At 39.8% G+C, this 17,696-nt stretch overlaps 1 protein-coding gene across 1 annotated transcript in view; it reads right to left on the bottom strand.

Moving 5' to 3' along the window:
• Positions 1-17,696, bottom strand: part of dachb (dachshund b) — a 141,092-nt gene that overhangs the window by 22,696 nt on the left and 100,700 nt on the right. The window contains exons 4-7 of the mRNA XM_049568043.1: positions 11,147-11,371; positions 7,719-7,888; positions 6,993-7,098; positions 5,183-5,257 (exon numbers count right to left, since the gene is read on the bottom strand). Coding sequence (XP_049424000.1) covers positions 5,183-5,257; positions 6,993-7,098; positions 7,719-7,888; positions 11,147-11,371 — 576 coding nt within the window. The remainder of the gene's footprint in view (positions 1-5,182; positions 5,258-6,992; positions 7,099-7,718; positions 7,889-11,146; positions 11,372-17,696) is intronic.

The raw sequence follows: 17,696 nt of genomic DNA on the forward strand, positions 1-17,696 counted from the left end.
CATCATTGTTATTTTCTCCTCTTGTCTTGCTTGTTCATTACTTCCTTTTCTTAAGTAATTCTTTGATTATCCTCAACTTTTCTTTGCTTCTTTTTCTTTTAGTTGAGTCAATACAGCAATAACTGTAAAACTAACATCCACTGTCCCTGTAAAACTAGTCTGTAAGTCTGTCACTGAAAGAATCCCTGCGCCACTAAGTGATTAAGTTACAATATATGTCCTTTGAGTTTCCTTCGAGGCGTAACAGTATTTCCACTGAAAACGTCTTTGCATCTGTCATCAATCAACTGATCAACTTCCTCAATACTGAAAATACAAGGCTGTTGTTACTCTACGGACAAAGCTCGACCCAGAAAGCCACATGTCACAGTTTGTGGTGCCACTTTTTTCTGTATAAGATGTATATTTCCCTGTATATGTGTTTCTAGCGTGTTGTTTCACTCCTTTATTTATAGGGTGTTGACACAGTTTCCACTGGTAACGTCTTTACCTCCGTGATCAATCATCTGATCCACTTCTTTCATATCCTCCTGAGGCCCTGTCAATGAGGGCATCTCATTTTGGGTTTACTTGACCTTATACTTCACTCTACTTACAACTCAGACCTGTTGTCCTCGTTCATGGACGCTTTTTTTGTGCCATCTATTGGTAGTAAGAGCACAATACACTAATCCATGTAAAAACAAGATGGCAGCCATCTCTGCAAAGTCAGTCTGCAGCCAAGTCTGACACAAAAGTGGACAAGGTCCAAAACCTGATCACATGTTATGATTGAAACTTTTAGTTATCATTAATAATGTTTGTTGTTTGATATGGCAACAAATTTGACCAATTTCAGCAACAGTAACAAAATAAGAAGTAATAAGACGAGTACTTATTTGGAGAAAATGGAACTTAATTATTGTCTCGTTTGGGGACACTGGGACTTTATTATCGTCTCATTTGAGGACATTTAAACTTAACTATCGTCTCATTTGAGGACACTGAAACTTAATTATTATCTTGTTTGAGGACATTGAAACTTAATTATTATCTTGTTTGAGGACATTAAAACTTTATTATCGTCTTGTTTGAGGACACTGAAACTTAATTATCGTCTTGTTTGAGGACATTGAAACTTAATTATCGTCTTCTTTGAGGACATTGAAACTTAATTATCGTCTTCTTTGAGGACATTGAAACTTAATTATCGTCTTCTTTGAGGACATTGAAACTTTATTATTATCTGTTTGAGGACATTGAAACTTAATTATCATCTTGTTTGAGGACATTGAAACTTAATTATCGTCTCGTTTGAGGACATTGAAACTTAATTATTATCTTGTTTGAGGACATTGAAACTTAATTATCGTCTCGTTTGAGGACACTGAAACTTAATTATCGTCTTCTTTGAGGACACTGAAACTTAATTATCGTCTCGTTTGAGGACATTGAAACTTAATTATTGTCTTCTTTGAAGACACTGAAACTTTATTATCGTCTCGTTTGACGACACTGAAAATTAATTATCGTCTCGTTTGAGGACACTGAAACTTAATTATCGTCTTCTTTGAGGACACTGAAACTTAATTATCGTCTTGTTTGAGGACACTGAAACTTAATTATCGTCTTCTTTGAGGACATTGAAACTTAATTATTGTCTTCTTTGAGGACATTGAAACTTAATTATCGTCTTCTTTGAGGACACTGAAACTTAATTATCGTCTTGTTTGAGGACACTGAAACTTAATTATCGTCTTGTTTGAGGACATTGAAACTTAATTATTGTCTTCTTTGAGGACACTGAAACTTTATTATCGTCTCGTTTGAGGACATTGAAACTTAATTATCGTCTTCTTTGAGGACACTGAAACTTAATTATCGTCTTGTTTGAGGACATTGAAACTTAATTATCGTCTTCTTTGAGGACATTGAAACTTAATTATCGTCTCGTTTGAGGACATTGAAACTTAATTATTGTCTTGTTTGAGGACACTGAAACTTAATTATCGTCTCGTTTGAGGACATTGAAACTTAATTATCGTCTTCTTTGAGGACACTGAAACTTAATTATCGTCTCGTTTGAGGACATTGAAACTTAATTATTGTCTCGTTTGAGGACACTGGGACTTAATTATTGATGACAGTGTAGTTTTTTAGGCCATAGCGTTACGAGAACGAGGGAAGGAGGAGAAAGAGTGCAGTGGTAAAGGGGGATGACAGGTGAACAAAGTAAAGGACAAATGGCAGAAGATGACGGAGAGTATATGTGGAAAAGCTGGAATAAAACTAAAGGAAAGGGGGAGCATTTTAAAAGGATTAAAAAGACAGAGACAGGCGTTTGGATAAAAGGAGGAGGGGGAGAGGAGAGGATTACAAAAACAAGGGGAGGGACGGAAAACAGGAAGACTGAACACTGGTTTTAGTGTCAGCGTTAACGTGTCACTGTCGCTCAATCTCGTGCTTTTATTTTGAAAACTCATCAATTTGTGAGAAACATTTAAATTTAAAGGAAGAGTAAGCAGAGTTTCTGAACGTAATTCAAGCTGAACCTCTGATTGTTTTCTTTCACTGGTCACAACTTTAGAATGAACAACATGTAAAGCAGCCGAGGATACGACACTCGGTGAGGTCATCTTACACCGCAAACACAAGTTGGGTTTATTGTGTCGTGCTGCAGTAATTGCTCCAATATACCTTCCAGATGGAGGGAGGACATACTGTTGTCTGTTGTTTCCCCCTGAGATGGGCAGTTAAACACTTTCTGTGTCTGAGTGAAGTTTTCTGGTCACCTGCATGTGTCTTTAATAAGCCGTCCACAGTTTTTTAGGTACAGTTGATGAGACAATCGCAGAGACCTCTTTGGTACAGTGTCCTAGTCCAACATCACGTACTATTACTCATGCACAAGGTAGGGCATGCTCCTGGATCAACATCCCACATCGTGTTCCCGCCTACCACAAAAACCAATCATTAAATCTTATATGTACAAAAGTGAAGGAGAAACGTTAATATTCTGTAGACCAGTGGTTCCCAACTGGTCCAACCCAAGGTCCAGATTTCTCCTCAGTCATTGTCTTTATAATGACGGGATCATGGGTCGTTTAGCTATTTCCTCACTTCAACAACAAGTCCCTCCTCATCCATGCTTCGTCACACGCAACACAGCAGCAGCAACAGAGCTCTCTTTATGCATCAATAGTGAGCAGAGGAGTTGAGCTGCTATAGGAGCAGAGAAAAAGAGCTGCTACGGGAGCTGGTGTGGGGGAAAATGCATTTATTCGAGCTCTCTCTGAAGTTCTTGAAACTCGGCACTTTGGCAGTGACCTGCCGCGTCAGAAACCTACGAAAAAAGGCATGATACGCAGCCGGTTGCTGTTAGTTTAATGCCGTCAGGCGGCGTCAGGTGGACTAGGACGAAAGTTCAAGGGGTTGAAAGTCCGAATGGGACGGGCAGAAGGTGTGGCGGGTGGGCCCAACAAACGCTGACTTTCACCCGAGATGAGCGGTGTTCGCATTCTATTAGATTCCAAAGCCTAACCTTGTTCTTTTTTCCTAAACCTAACCACGTGTTTTTGTTGTCGAAGGAAACAAACGTCAGTGTACCTTGAAAGACGACAATGCATCTAACAGGCAGAACGGACACGGCATCCCAGAACATCAACAACCAACGCACCCAGGGTACCTTGCACGTAATGTGTGGACGTTAGAGATGCGCGGATGGCTTTTGAGTGCACCCTAATCCTTGTGCACTCATCAGTCATCTATCCGCCACCCATCCGACGTAATTATCTTCTAAAATTTAGAGACCCACACCCAACCCGCGCCAAACATTAAGTGACACTGAAGCGCTCCCAAATGGAACTTTTCCCTTTGTTTTTTTTAGTTTTAAATTCTCCTGATTTTAATTTCTCTCTCACTGTTTTGGCATCCATGGCAAGGAGGTTTGGCGCTGGTTTGATTTAGGACCCCTCACGTGGGGCGTTGCCATGGAAGTATTATACAGGATGCTGCCGACGGTCTGACATCTACAGTAGCTGGTCATTTTGCGCATGACGGAAAATAAATATGAATACTTTTTTGTTTTTTAAAAGTCCTATATAAATAAAGGTTATTAAATACAAACATAACTGACAAATCCACCTGAAATGAATTACAATGTTAATTTTTAGTGGCCCACCTACTGATGCAAGATTTGCATCTCTAGTGGACGTGGAAAGTCCGTGACCAAACGTCAATATGTGACGATGTCGGAGAGAGAATGTGTTGTTAATTCCAGGGCAGCGAGGCTCGAAACAGGACAGTAGCGTGAGGCATCCAGGAGTGCCGACGCATGTCTAGCAGCAGTGTGGGGTTGTACAGTGAAAATAATAGGGGCATATTTTTTGACACGCACCATTCGCAGCCGGTGTGTTTTGTCCTTTAGGAGGTGGCGGCCACATCCCGGCCCCATATCACACAACAGGTTTCTGAACACGCATGCAGAGAAGCTGAATCGTCCCACCTCACACTCTCAGGTCCACGCTCCGTTCTTTAAGAGAAGCAGCATCAGATTTGTATCGATTTTAAAGGAAGCTGCTCCTGCTGATGTCGGCAGCGCCGCTCCAGCAGTATGAACGCAGAGGAAATGAAGGGAAGAGGTGAGGAGAGTGAAGAATTAGCTGAAAACAGAATGTGTTATAAGAATGGAAAATACAGCCCGGGTGATGGAGGGAGGAGAGGCCCCACATGCTTTTAGTGTGTGACCTCTTGACCCCTTTTAGCCATGCCTCCTTTACTTAGCTTCACCCCTTCCTCCTTCCCTCCATCTATTTATCTGTCTATCTATCTCTGCCTCCCTCGTTCAGTCGTCTGATTGATGGCTCAGAGACAGGTGATCAATAGGAGGGGCTGAACATCCTGACGCTTCTGTTTCTCTGTTTGTGTGTGTGTGTGTGTGTCCTTGCGAGTGTGTCTTCAGTCACTGTGTCTTTGTGTGTGTGTGTGTGTGTGTGTGTGTGTGAATACAGTAGATGAGGAAAACCCTCTAAGTGAGGACAATTTGTCAGACGTCAAAACGAAATGGGTGAGGGTTTAGATTAAGGTGGGTAATGGAATATCCGCACTTATATAAGAGTGTGTGAGTCTGTGCATTTTTGAGAAAACATTTCAGTGTGTGTGTGTGTGTGTGTGTGTGTGTGTGTGTGTGTGTGTGTGGTCCAACCTTTGTCCTTTGTTATTTTCTTGATGGGTGCAGCTGGGTTGGTCAGCGCAACATCTGCATCAGCTGACACCAATCCTGTTGTAAAAAAAAAAAGGCACAGTGAGTTTGCGCGCATGTGTGTGTGTGTGTGTGTTGGTGCATGAATGTATATATAAATACATCTGCAGATGCATGTGTATCTGTCGCCTTTTTTTAACACAGAGATTTCACAATACTGCCACAACGAAGACCCTTCAATACGCCGCTACTTTTTCATACAGCACTGAACAATGGCGGTGTCTCGGAACAAAAGATGAGTGATGGGTTTGACAGGAGTGATGCGTAACACATCAGCGTCAGCGTCTAGTGTGATATAACATACGCTTCGGGCAGCACTTTCTAAATAAAAACAATGGCATTACATGGCAATAACAATCATTTACCATCCCTGTTATAAGGCAGCTGATCTCGTCTTTTGCTTGGAGGGTAAGGAGCCTCCGCTTGTTATTGTCTCCCTACTTATTTTCAGCTGCTGTTCCTCCTCTTTGAGTTAGCTGCTAACTACTGATAGCTGCTTTTTAAATCTCCTGGCGACAGGTCACAGGCATAAAGCGGGATTTATACTTTGTTGTGAGCATTTATACTTGTGCAGTGGTGTGTCCAAAACATTAGTAGGTGTCAGGGTTTCTGTGAAGTGCTGTACAGTTTAGTTGATTCAAAACACACATTAAACACACATTAAACATGGCTTAATAGAGACAAATTCAAACACAAGTACACAAATCAGCTTCACTATAACTCGCAGCATTCACAGACAAACACTTGTCTTTATCTGGACACATTTTCCCCACAAATACAACATGCTAACGTTATTAGCACGAGCCTATGGCATTTCACATTGTATAAATTAGCCTAGCAGCTAGCAGACTTTTCCTCTACTCATATGAAGCCAGGGACAACAGCTACATTTAACAAAGGTAACGTTACATAATTTGGCTCCATTACAACTCACAAGGTTCACTGACAAAACAACTGTCTTATACTAAACACGTTTTCCAAACAAATACAACATGCTAACGTTAATAGCACAAGCCTATGGCATTTTACATTGTATAAACTAGCCTAGCAGCGAGCAGAGATTTCCTCTGCTCATATGAAGCCAGGATAAATCACACACAAGACTTAAAATGCTTTTTTTTGTGGAGGCTTTATTGTCTTCACAATTTATTGTTTTTTATCTGTGAAATTAAAGTAAATAAAGCTTTGTGTCCACTGAGGGAAATGGTTTCAGCTTACAGAAGTAGACAGGAGTTCTGCATCACTGTGACGTGTCGTTACAGTTCTGGGGAGGTGCACGTCAGGCTACATAGGGTACAGCATAGGCTCTATGTGGACGCAGAGCCTACGACTTTTAAGTTTGATTGTCTGCCTGTAAATTAAGTGAATGGATGTGTGTTTTTGTCCAGGTGTGAGTACATGTACATCTATATGTGCCAAAGTGTATCTACAGTATCTGTTTTTGTATTTTCATCATTTTGGTCTGTGTACGTGTCCATTATTTTCTTAACAACGGTCTATAAAATCTCAGTGTTTCATCCGACCAAAACTTCAAAAGCTTAATATATTCAGTTTAATATAATAGAAGAGAAAAGGGGAAAATAGAGACATCCGAGAAGATGATTTTTTTGCCAAATTGACCGTATCAGTTATCAAAAAAGTTTAAGTTCTTCTGATCAAATAATCGACTAACCTTTGCAACTCTAATCTACAGCATATTTCTGTGATGATGAGGTCTTTAAGTGTGTGTGTGTGTGTGTGTGTGTGTATGTACCCAGTCTTTCAGGCGAGCTGGAGGCCGAGCTGCTGGGCTGCGACTGCAGTGGAGTGTTGGTCTCGTCGACAGATGGAGAGAGGGAAGGACTGTCGCACACTCTCTCCTGCAGAGACACAGAGGAGGCACGAGTGAGTGAGTGAGGTGTAAATAAGTGTATTGATGTAGGTTTCAATATGGTTACTATGGGTTACCAGTGACTGGCATTGATTAAAGACAGGACACCGCCATGTTGGAGATGGAGCATAAAAATAAAAGAATAGAATAAAAAAAGATGCATGGAATGGGATAAATATTTTTCCTTTTTTGTTGATCTAGTGTTTCTTAAATGAAAGAAGATAATAAAGTAATGTTTTGGGGGTTTTTTTGTGACTAAATTAGTCCAGGTTTGAAAAAATATCAGGGCTGCCCCCCTAATAGCCGACCAAACGTTAATCAACCAGAGAGGTCGGCAAGATTTCATTGATTTAATTTTGCCTGCTGCAGCTGCTACACGTTCATACTGTACATATCATAGCATTTTCATATCTACTTCTTAATGCTTATTATATGCTCTATATCTTTCTGTATATTACTGTGTTCTTCACTGCTTTTTGCAATGACAGTAAAGTTGAATCTCATCCAAAGAGAGCAGTTAAAGTTCTTCATCAAGGAGTTCCTCAAGGAACCTACTGGGATCCTCTATGGTTCTCATTTAAAAAGGTTTTTTTAGTGAGTGTGTCTTACCTTGATGACAGGTGCCCGGTGTACATGAGTGTGTATCTGCTGGGCAGCGGCGGCCATGTTGGCTATGGTGTTGAGGTGGTTCATCTGCGACATCGCCATGGCTACAGATGCAGGCGGCAGACCCATGGGAAGCAGAGGGTGGGGCATCATCATGAAGGGCAGGTCCAGCCCTGAGAGAGACACAGAGGGGGAGAGGGGAAACTTTGAACTACGCTTGAGTTAATCCTCATCATTTCAAAACATCCTACGTCAATCGCTACAGAAGAAAACAGGTACATAAAATGAACTAAAACAATAGAAAAAAACATGATGTAAATGAGGTGATCATGTTTGTTTAATTAGTTGAATTTATGATTTTGAGGAAGGTTACAGTCTGCTCATCGCTCCACACTGATCCGATGTTTTTCATTGGCCACCATTTTGTATCTTCAGTATCATCTTTATGTTTCATATCATTAATTTGCTGAGTCTGTTTCAACTTGGGTCGGGTATTCTTTTGTTTTGTTTTGGGTTTTTCTCCAATATCGGTGCTAAATCTTTTAAAATGTCACTGGTGCCTCAATGGTGCCCGAAATGATACTTTTAGAAAAATAAAGCAACAAAATGAAGTGAGAACATCTTGTAATTGTAAAGGCAAATTTGAACTTGAAATTGAACAATATATTACCTGATAATGTACTACGTACTTAGTAATGCAATCTCAAGAGCTCGCACTTGACACTGCACGTCCTTGGGTCCTTAGTAACACAGCTGACAAGTGTGAAGCTGATCAGATTAAAGGCTGTCGAGAAAATCGAAGGACGGACAAACAGTGACTCCTCCGGTTTTAGTTCGGAATCGCTTGTTTAACCCAATGAAAGCTGGAGCAACATCAATTTTCTTGTGCTACTTTCAGAGGCTGAGCAAATTGGTGCAATTTCTTTCAGGTATATGGGGAAAAATGCAATGCAAAAAAAAATAATAATATAATATAATAATAATAACAATAATAATAATAATAATAATAATAATAATAATAATAAAAATAGTTTTAAAAAAATATTTAAAAATCTTTAAAAATTGGGGAAATAGATTTCGACATTTTTTAAAAAGGAAATAAGGTTTAGAATTATTTTTTAATTAATTTTGATTTTTTTTCATTTTAACTAGGGATACAGAATGAGAAAATTAATTTTTTAAACAAGGGAAATAGATTTAGAAGATTTTTTGAAAAAAAGAAAAACTAAGGTGATCAATTCAGAAGATAATTAAAAAAAACTATGGAAATAGATTCAGAATTGTTGTTCTTTTTTTTAAAAAAAAAACTAAGGGAAATACATTTAGAAAACAGATTTAAAAGATTATTTTTAAAAACTAGGGAAATAGATTACAAAATTATATATATATATATATATATATATATATATATATATGTATATATATATATATACGCATATATATAAAAATATTGGGATGTAGATTAAAAAAATATTATTTTTTAAAATAAGGAAATAGATTTAAAAGATTATTTTAAAAAAACAGGTAAATAGATTTAGATGATAATTTGAAAAAAAAAACTAGGGAAAAAAGAAAAATCTAGGGGAAACTATATTTATTTATTTATTTATTTTTTACATTTTGAAATTGTGTGACTATGTTATTAACTTTTTAAATATAATTTTCTCTTTTTACTCATTTATTTTTGGGCCATTTCTTCTTTCGTTACTCAGTGCCTTCTTCCCATGTTTTTTAAAAATAATCAAGCCAATTCGCTCAGGTTTCAAAGGGTTAACTGAAGTGAATCACTTCACAGTTCTGCTGCGCTCTAATATTACCAAATGTGAAAGTTAATGTTTCTCTTTGCAGCTTCACTTTTGGATAGGTGTGCTGTTCGGTGTCTTTTTTGGTTTGGTGTAATCGTGCATGTTTGTCTTTACAAAACCAACAAATGTTTTTTGTCAAATGGAAATGCTGGCGTCACATTTTGTCATTGCACAGTCAGTTATCTCTCTGCTATCTTGCCTGACTGTGCAGACTGTCACTAGTATTTAATCTGTGTCAGCTGCTGTATTGTTTCACTGTTTGAATCCGAGACTCCCTGGAAAGAGCTATTGACACTGAGAGGACTTTCCTGGTGAAGTACAAGTACAATTGATCCTCAGCCTCCTGAATTTTGTACAAGCATCACACAGCAGAGAGCGTCAGGTCCGTCTTTTCTCTCTCTGTGTTTGATCATTTTTAAAATCTGTCTTTTGAGTAAACTGTGAAATGAAAGCTTTGTGAGAGTACGAGAGAGGCGGAGGCTGCGTGTTGAACTTGTGTTGAACTTAACCTTGAGGAGCGACAGAGGCAGGGGTGTCACCTCAGTGTCAAATGTCTCGCTAATAAAAGTTGACAAAGCAGAGGAGGAGGGAGAGGGAGAAAAGAGGAGGGGGAAATATGGAGGGCAGAGGGTTAAAGGGTGATGAGACGAAAGAAAAGGAGGTCGCTTTTTGTTCTCTTTTCTCTTTTTTTAAGGATTTTAAAATCAGTGTTAGGTGGGCCAGTGTGTACGGCACGAACAAGCTTCTCAGCATCTCGCTGCTCAGTCGAGGTCGTACCTTCGCTAAATGATAACATGCAGTTTCTGTTAATGAACTAAAATGATGAGAATCTAGAATGACACCGAGGTCTTTATCCTTTATTTTTCCCCTCTCCTCTGTCCGTCCTCGCACCAACAGCACTGCATTTGTGAGGACGTTCCATTAACTTAAATTCATCCTTTAACCCTGAACCTCCTAAAAGCACGACCTTGACCTTTGACCTCTGCCTTCAGACCCTCTCCGACCTTAAATTACCCCCCCCCGATTTTTCAAAGGCGAGCTCCCACAAGACGTTCGCTCCTTAGAGAAGCCGCCTCAGCTGTGGAACACACACACACACACACACACACACACAAATGTCAGCGGCTGCTTTCATTCCAATGAAACAATAACACTGATTGCTGTTGTCGTGACGACTGAAGTGATAGAATAATCAATGTGAGTGTTTGTCGCCTCCCGCTGCCCACTGCGTGTGTGTGTGTGTGTGTGTGTGTGTGTGTGTGTGTGTGCAAACACATTACTTCTGCAATAAGAAAAAGAGTGAGTATGAGTGTGTTTCTGTTTGTTTGTGTGTGTTGTGTGTGTGTGTGTGTGTGTGTGTGTGTGGTGTTGATGAATTGAGTCATTTAGTAGAGTGTGTGCTGATTAATCCAGGCGGAGTGTTAATACAGGAGATGGGAACAGATTAAATGGCGTACATTAACAAATATTGCCACCCCTTTAAACACACACACACACACACACAACACACACAGCCTGAATATGAATATGTGTGTGTGTGTGTGTGTGTGTGTTCCTTTCTCATGCACTGTCTCTCAGTGTGTCGTCTGTTTGGAAACATATCCATCTTTATATCTGAGTACTCACTGTTGGCCAGTAGCTGTTGCTGCTGCTGCAGTTGTTGTTGACTGACAGCTCCAATGGCCGGGCCCCGCCCACTTCCTCCACCTGCTGCACCACCTCCTCCTCCTCCTCCTCCTCCTACTGATGCTCCTCCACCACCGCCTCCTCCGCCACCTCCTGGTCCTCCACTGTGGGCTCCAGCAGGGGGGCTGGTCAGACGCTCCTTATCCCAGGAACACTCACTCCCTCCTGGGAAGAGACACAGAGGATATCTGATTAATTCAAGCTGACGACCCAGCCGCTACAATAAACATTGGCATGTACGTTTCTGCATACCAATTTGTACATTACTATGTAGCGGATAAAACATTTTAACAATGATTAATCTATCGTTACGAACTAAAAACACTAAGTCGGAAAAAGATGATGTTTTGACTTATAATATGCAGATTTCGGGGAACAATCTCAGTACAAAACAACTTTTTTCATGGAACTGTTCCCAAAAGGAAAAAGCAGCGACAAGTTGCTACAAAACACTCATGTTTAGTAATAAACTTCTCTCGTAAAACAGCTACGACTCACTAAACCACAACTGTGTTGTCTGTTGGTCTCAAACACGTGGTTATGTTTAGACACAAAAATCACTTGATGAGGAAAAGATAATGGCCTCTAGTTTCGCAGACCGGGCGCAGCGGGGGCACAGCGCACCTGCGCTTCGTCAACTGGGTGTGGCCAGGCGGATTTTGTAAGTTTGGCACACCGTGCGCGCTGGCGCAGCTACTCCTCTTTCCCACCTCTGTCCCTCCTACTGGCGCAAGTCGGAAAGAGGGAGGAGAGAAGGCGTGGAGTGGGTTTCACACACATCACACCAATCAAATGAGCCCCTCTCCTCGCCCTTAAATGCGCTGCACGAAGGTGTAATGAGAGTTTACTCAATTCGCCATGGCAGAAGAGAGCAGCAGCGTCAGACAGCCAAACTTCTCCCAGGAGGAAACTGATGTTTTGGTCCGGGAGGTCCAAGCTCGCAGTGTCTGAATATACGGAACTGCGAGCAGACCTCCACGGGCTGATGATGCAAAGGTAGCCTGGGAGGAGGTCACCACAATTGTAAATCAATGTTGTGATTCTCTCGTGCGCGTGCTCTCTCTTTCTCTCTCGCAGTCTCACTCTGTTTCTTTTCTTTTGACTTTTCTAAGATGACAGATGCTGAATATATACTCCCTATCTGATGCTGTGGCTGTTTGTGGTTGGCTGAGAGGGATGTGAACTCATTAGTTTGCAGCTGTGTTAATCAAATCAGGTTGGGTTTCCATTACGCGTGCCAAACGTGCCAAACGTTGCCAATCCCCTTTCATCTGACATCAGATGTGACGGGACAGTCGATATAGAGATACATTTATGTGCTGACTGCAGATAGTTGCATTGAATAGTGGTTTTGTGGGTATTTATTGCATCGTTAATGTGCCTGACATTCTGGAAACCTGCCTGTGAGGTTTTGGTGACGTGTGGCACTGTCCGCCGGTCAGCCAAACTTCGGCTTACACCGGCTGCGCTCCCCCTGTGCTGACAGTAGACCTGGTTTCAGATGCCGAGCTTTTAGCGCCGAAGCCTTTTGGCACGAAACTGTCACTGTGCCAAGCTGGATCTGTCGACACCTCCCCCTGCTGCGCCGCCACACCCATCTCAGCGCACCTCGGTCTGCCAAACTACCAAACTGAGCGCGCCTCGGGTTGCGCTGCTCCAAACTAGCTGTGTGGGGTTCGCCACCCTGCGCCGCGCTGGGAAACTAGAGCCCTAAGTTTTGACTTGAAATGCCTGTTTCTGAGGGCACTAACCACACTAGAAAGGCAGTGATTCCTCTGTAACTCACAACCGATGTGTCGCCACAAAACACCCAGGTTTGATGCAAAATAATTTGCCATAAACACTACAATGACTCCCTAAAAACAACCTTTTCTTGTGAAACTATCCTGGCAGGAAAAACAGTGATGAGTCTCTAAAAAACACCCAGACTTGATGCCGAAACATCCGCTGGAAACACGGCAATGACTCCCTAAAAACAACAGGTTTTTTTTTTTTTTTTGCAACTGTCCTGGCAGGAAAAACAGTCACAAGACCCTACAAAACATCCAGGTTTGATATATAAAAATCTGCAATGACTGGCAGGAAAAAAAAGGGATGAGTCACCAGGTTTGATGCCAAAAAATCCGCCGGAAAAAACACGACTTCCTAAAAAAGGTTTTTTTTGTGCCACTGTCCCAGGTGGAAAAACAGTGATGTGTTGCTACAAAACACCCAAGTTCAATGCCTAAAAATCTGCTGGATACACGGCAATGACTCCCTTACAACAACTGTTTTTTTGTGCAACTACCCAAGCAGGAAAAACAGTGACCAGTCCCGACAAAACACCCAGGCTTGATGCCGTACAATCAGCTGGAAACACGGCAGCAATTCCCTAAAAACAACAGTTTCTGTTGTTTGTTGGTCTCAAACTGTGGTCTGCAGTGATCTGTGCAGTATATGTAGCGTGTGTAGCAGGGTTTTGTTGTCTGGTTAAATGTTGTGTTTGAATTTATGTGTATTTATGTGAAACAGTGTATGGTGTGGGACTAGACTTAGGGGTATCACGGTGCTACAGTATACTAGAGTGTTTAGAAATCCTGACGGTATGATTATCAGCACCATCATAAATACAGTGCACAGCATGCACCACCAGACGTCAGCCTCCAGTCTGTACCAGAGGAACAGGCGGCTGAGCTGACTCTGAGTGGTGGGGATAACGTGACAGGACTGTCAACAGCCACAACAGCAGAGAGAGCAATTGTTTGTTTTGCGTCTGATACCGGTGTTAAATTCTACTCTACGACTCTAAGAAAAAAAAAGCACAAAATGACAACATTAAAGAATGACCCTTTTTTTCGTAAAGTATCCATTCAGGCACAGTTTAGGCACCGGCACCATTTTAAAAGTATCATTGAGCACTGGTATTGGGTTAACTGTGAGCAACGGGATTTAAAGAAAAGAACAAGTGGGACATCGGCAATTAAATAATAAAACATATTGAAAAATTATTAGAGGAAAATATTTAATACATTTAACTTAAAAAAATGCATGACATTATTTTGTTACCTACATATATTCATCCATTCATGATTTTTTTTTTAAATTCATTATTATTATCATTTTAAATTATTTGATTCACAGGTGTTAATTGTAAAAAGAAAAGAGTTAATTAGATTTTTTAATAATAATATACATACAGTATCATGTTAAAATTTATTGAGAAAAACATTTGCAGACTTTCAACTTTAAAAAAACATTTACTTTAAATTCTTCTGTTAATTACATATGTTCATTCATTTATGAATTTTTAATTGATTTATTCATTTTTATTTATCTTTTCTTATTATTACTTAAAATTAGTTGATTTACAGGTGTTAATTGTAAAAAAGAAAGAAAGAGTGAAGTGGATTTAAAAATAATAATACACATGAGGTGAACATTTATTGAGAAAAACATTTGCAGATTTTTAACTACAATTACATTGAATTATTTTGTTACATATATTCATTCATTCATGTTTTTTGATTTATTTATTCATTTTATCCATCTCTTATTATTATTATTTTAAATTAGTTGATTTACAGGTAATTGTAAAAAAAAAAAAAAAAAAAAGAAAGAAAGAGTGAATTGGATTTTTAAACTTTTGACTTAAAAAAATACATTAAATTATTTTGTTACTTACATATATTCATCCATTCATGAATTCTTATTCATTTTTTTATTATTATTAAAAATAATAATTGTAATCATTATTGTAAAAAAAATAATAATACACATGAAGTGAAAATTTATTGAGAAAAACATTTGCAGACTTTTGACACTGAATCATTTTGTTACTTTTATACATTGATTAATTTATGAATTTTTATTTATCATTGTTTTAAATAGTTGATTTACAAGTGTTATTTGTAAAAAAAAAAAAAAAAAACTAAGGGTGGAATTAGATTTTTTTTAAAATAGAAATTTAACTTTTTTTTTTAAAACAATTACATAAAATTATTTTGTGACTTAAATATCTTAATTCATTTATGATTTTTTTATTTATCAACATTATTCTAAATTGGTTCATTTACAGGTGTTAATTGTAAAAAAGAAAGAAAGAGTGGAATTGGATTTTTTTTAAATGAATATCACATTGAATTATTTTGTTACTTATATATATTCATTCATTTATGAATGACTAATTTTTTTATTTATTTACTTTTTTTTAAATTATTTATTCATTAGCATTATTATTATTTTTAATAAGATGATTTACAGCCAGAAAAAAGGAGCTGAATATGGATATATTACACGTAATGTATTTATTTATTTATTATTTTGGCTCTCTGTATTGCTGAGCTGCACTCAACACAAAAGCATCTTATTTATTTCTTGATCTCATTTATTGTAACCTGATGTGAAGAGTGCATTTTACAACAGAAACAACTTTAAATATGTGGACACTCAAACATTACCTTTACACTCGGTTAAATTTCCGGCTCTGATTTGCTGTAAACAAAGATCTTTACAAACAGAGTTTAATTAAAGTAAATTAATTACATTTGTTAATGATTCAGAGACGATGTGCGCAGTGGTTAATCATTAATAAATACATTATAGTGTCAGTCAATACAAGCTCATTGTAGAGTGCAATAATGATCATTTATTAAACCAGTTCTTTATCTGCGGAGTGAAACCATCACTTTCTCTCCTCACACCTTCGTTCCTGTACTCCTCTACCTCCTTGTCTCTCTGTAACGCTGCCTCCCCTCTTCCTCTCTGCTCCCCCGTTCCCTCTGTCATCCATCTTCATCTCCCTCCATTAGTTTGAATTAGCAACCGTCTCTCTCTATTATTGCCTACTGAACTCCCTGCGCTGTGTGTGTGTGTGTGTGTGTGTGTGTGTGTGTGTATGTGTGTATGTGTATGTGTGTATGTGTGTGTGTGGATGACAGCTGGGCCTCATCCCCTCTGCCATTTACACCAGGGAAGAAAAGAAGTATAAACAGATGGGCAGATGTTCTCCCTCTTTCTCTCCCCCTCACACACTCAGTTTTTCCTCGGCCTTGTCCTCCTCTCCTCCTCTGCCTCTCTTTTATTCTCTCTCTCTCTCTCTCCTCCGTTACTTTCTTTTCTCTCCTTCACTTGTTTTGGAATATTTTGCTTTTTTTTTTATTTTCCATCTCTTCATCTTCTTCCCTCTCTCTCATTTGTGTTTCAGGAACTAAATTGAGAAAACTGGAACCAAATTTTGCAGAAAACTGCGTTTTGTCTTTCCACCATTACTTCAGTTGTTCTGTCGTTCCTGACACTGAGGATAGTACCTGCTAACTTACTCTGATGCTCTCTGGTAACTGGGGAAAACAAAAGCACTGTCCTCTTCCTGTTTTGGTTGCACAATGGTTGACACACTTCCTTTGTGCCGTAAACCCATTTAGTTTAAACAGACTGAGGCGGCCTTCCGCAACAGGAGGAGCTGTTGATGATGCCACACAGCGACCCACTGGCGGTGGATAAACAGGAAACAGCTGATAGCAGGAATTAGCAAGCAGCTAGCAGCAAGAGGGAAACGCAAACCTGACAGACACTGTAAAGATGAGCAACTGGGGAGACAAGGAATTGCGCGCCCTCCTTGTCCTCACAAACGAAGAGGCCATTAACCGTCAGATGACGGGGACGGTGAAGAACGGGCCGACTTATGAGAGAATCGCCGAAGGACTGACCAGCCGTGGCTTCCCTCCCACGTCACTGTTTACGTCACACGCTGAGCTACACGTTTTGTTACTTGCTCACGCCCCCCATTGCCCCGAAAAAGGCACATTCTGTATAAACAAAAGTGGGTAGGCGGCATTTTGCTGCACTTCCTGATTTTGTTTTATACTGCCAATGCTGAAAGAGGACTGATTGGGCTTTCCTGCTAATTTCCTGTCTAAAAAGGGCTACTAACAGGCATCACAAGTGTGAGTCAACGCAAACAAACAGAGTCATCAGTTATCATTTTTCCTGAACCAAGGAAGCCTTCTAAGGGACTCTGTGCAGCTGTGTAAGTCCCGCAGCTTGAGAGAAATTAAGCCTTTAAGTGTCATACTTAAGGAGAAAACTTAAGGTGTTTTGTGCAAACGGCTCCCGGTACTCACAGTATTACTGACCAGTCAGTCAATTAGAGAGTCAGGTTTGCAGCGTCGCACTCCTCTTTCAACTCTTTCAAGACTGCAGCTCCTGGAGAAACTCCGTCAGAGAAGTCCACAGTCATGATCAACCTCCTGACACCAGCTTGCTTTCCAGGCGTGGGTAAAACTAGCATGCTCTCCTTCACTGACCAACAGCACTTTAGTTTATAATCGCTGTTGGTGCACATTACCTTTGACTTGTTAACTGAGCTGTCTGGGAGTGAAATAAGCCATCCATCTGAGATGAGATGGGTCCGCAGTTTGGCGCAGTGTCTGCTGTGATGCGGGCACTGTGCCGGACTGTTGTGGTGAAGAGGGAACTGAGCCAGAAGGCGAAGCTTTTGATTTACCGGTTCATC

The sequence above is a fragment of the Epinephelus fuscoguttatus genome, linkage group LG23 (assembly GCF_011397635.1).
Source record: "Epinephelus fuscoguttatus linkage group LG23, E.fuscoguttatus.final_Chr_v1".
Classification (NCBI taxonomy): Eukaryota; Metazoa; Chordata; class Actinopteri; order Perciformes; family Serranidae; genus Epinephelus; species Epinephelus fuscoguttatus.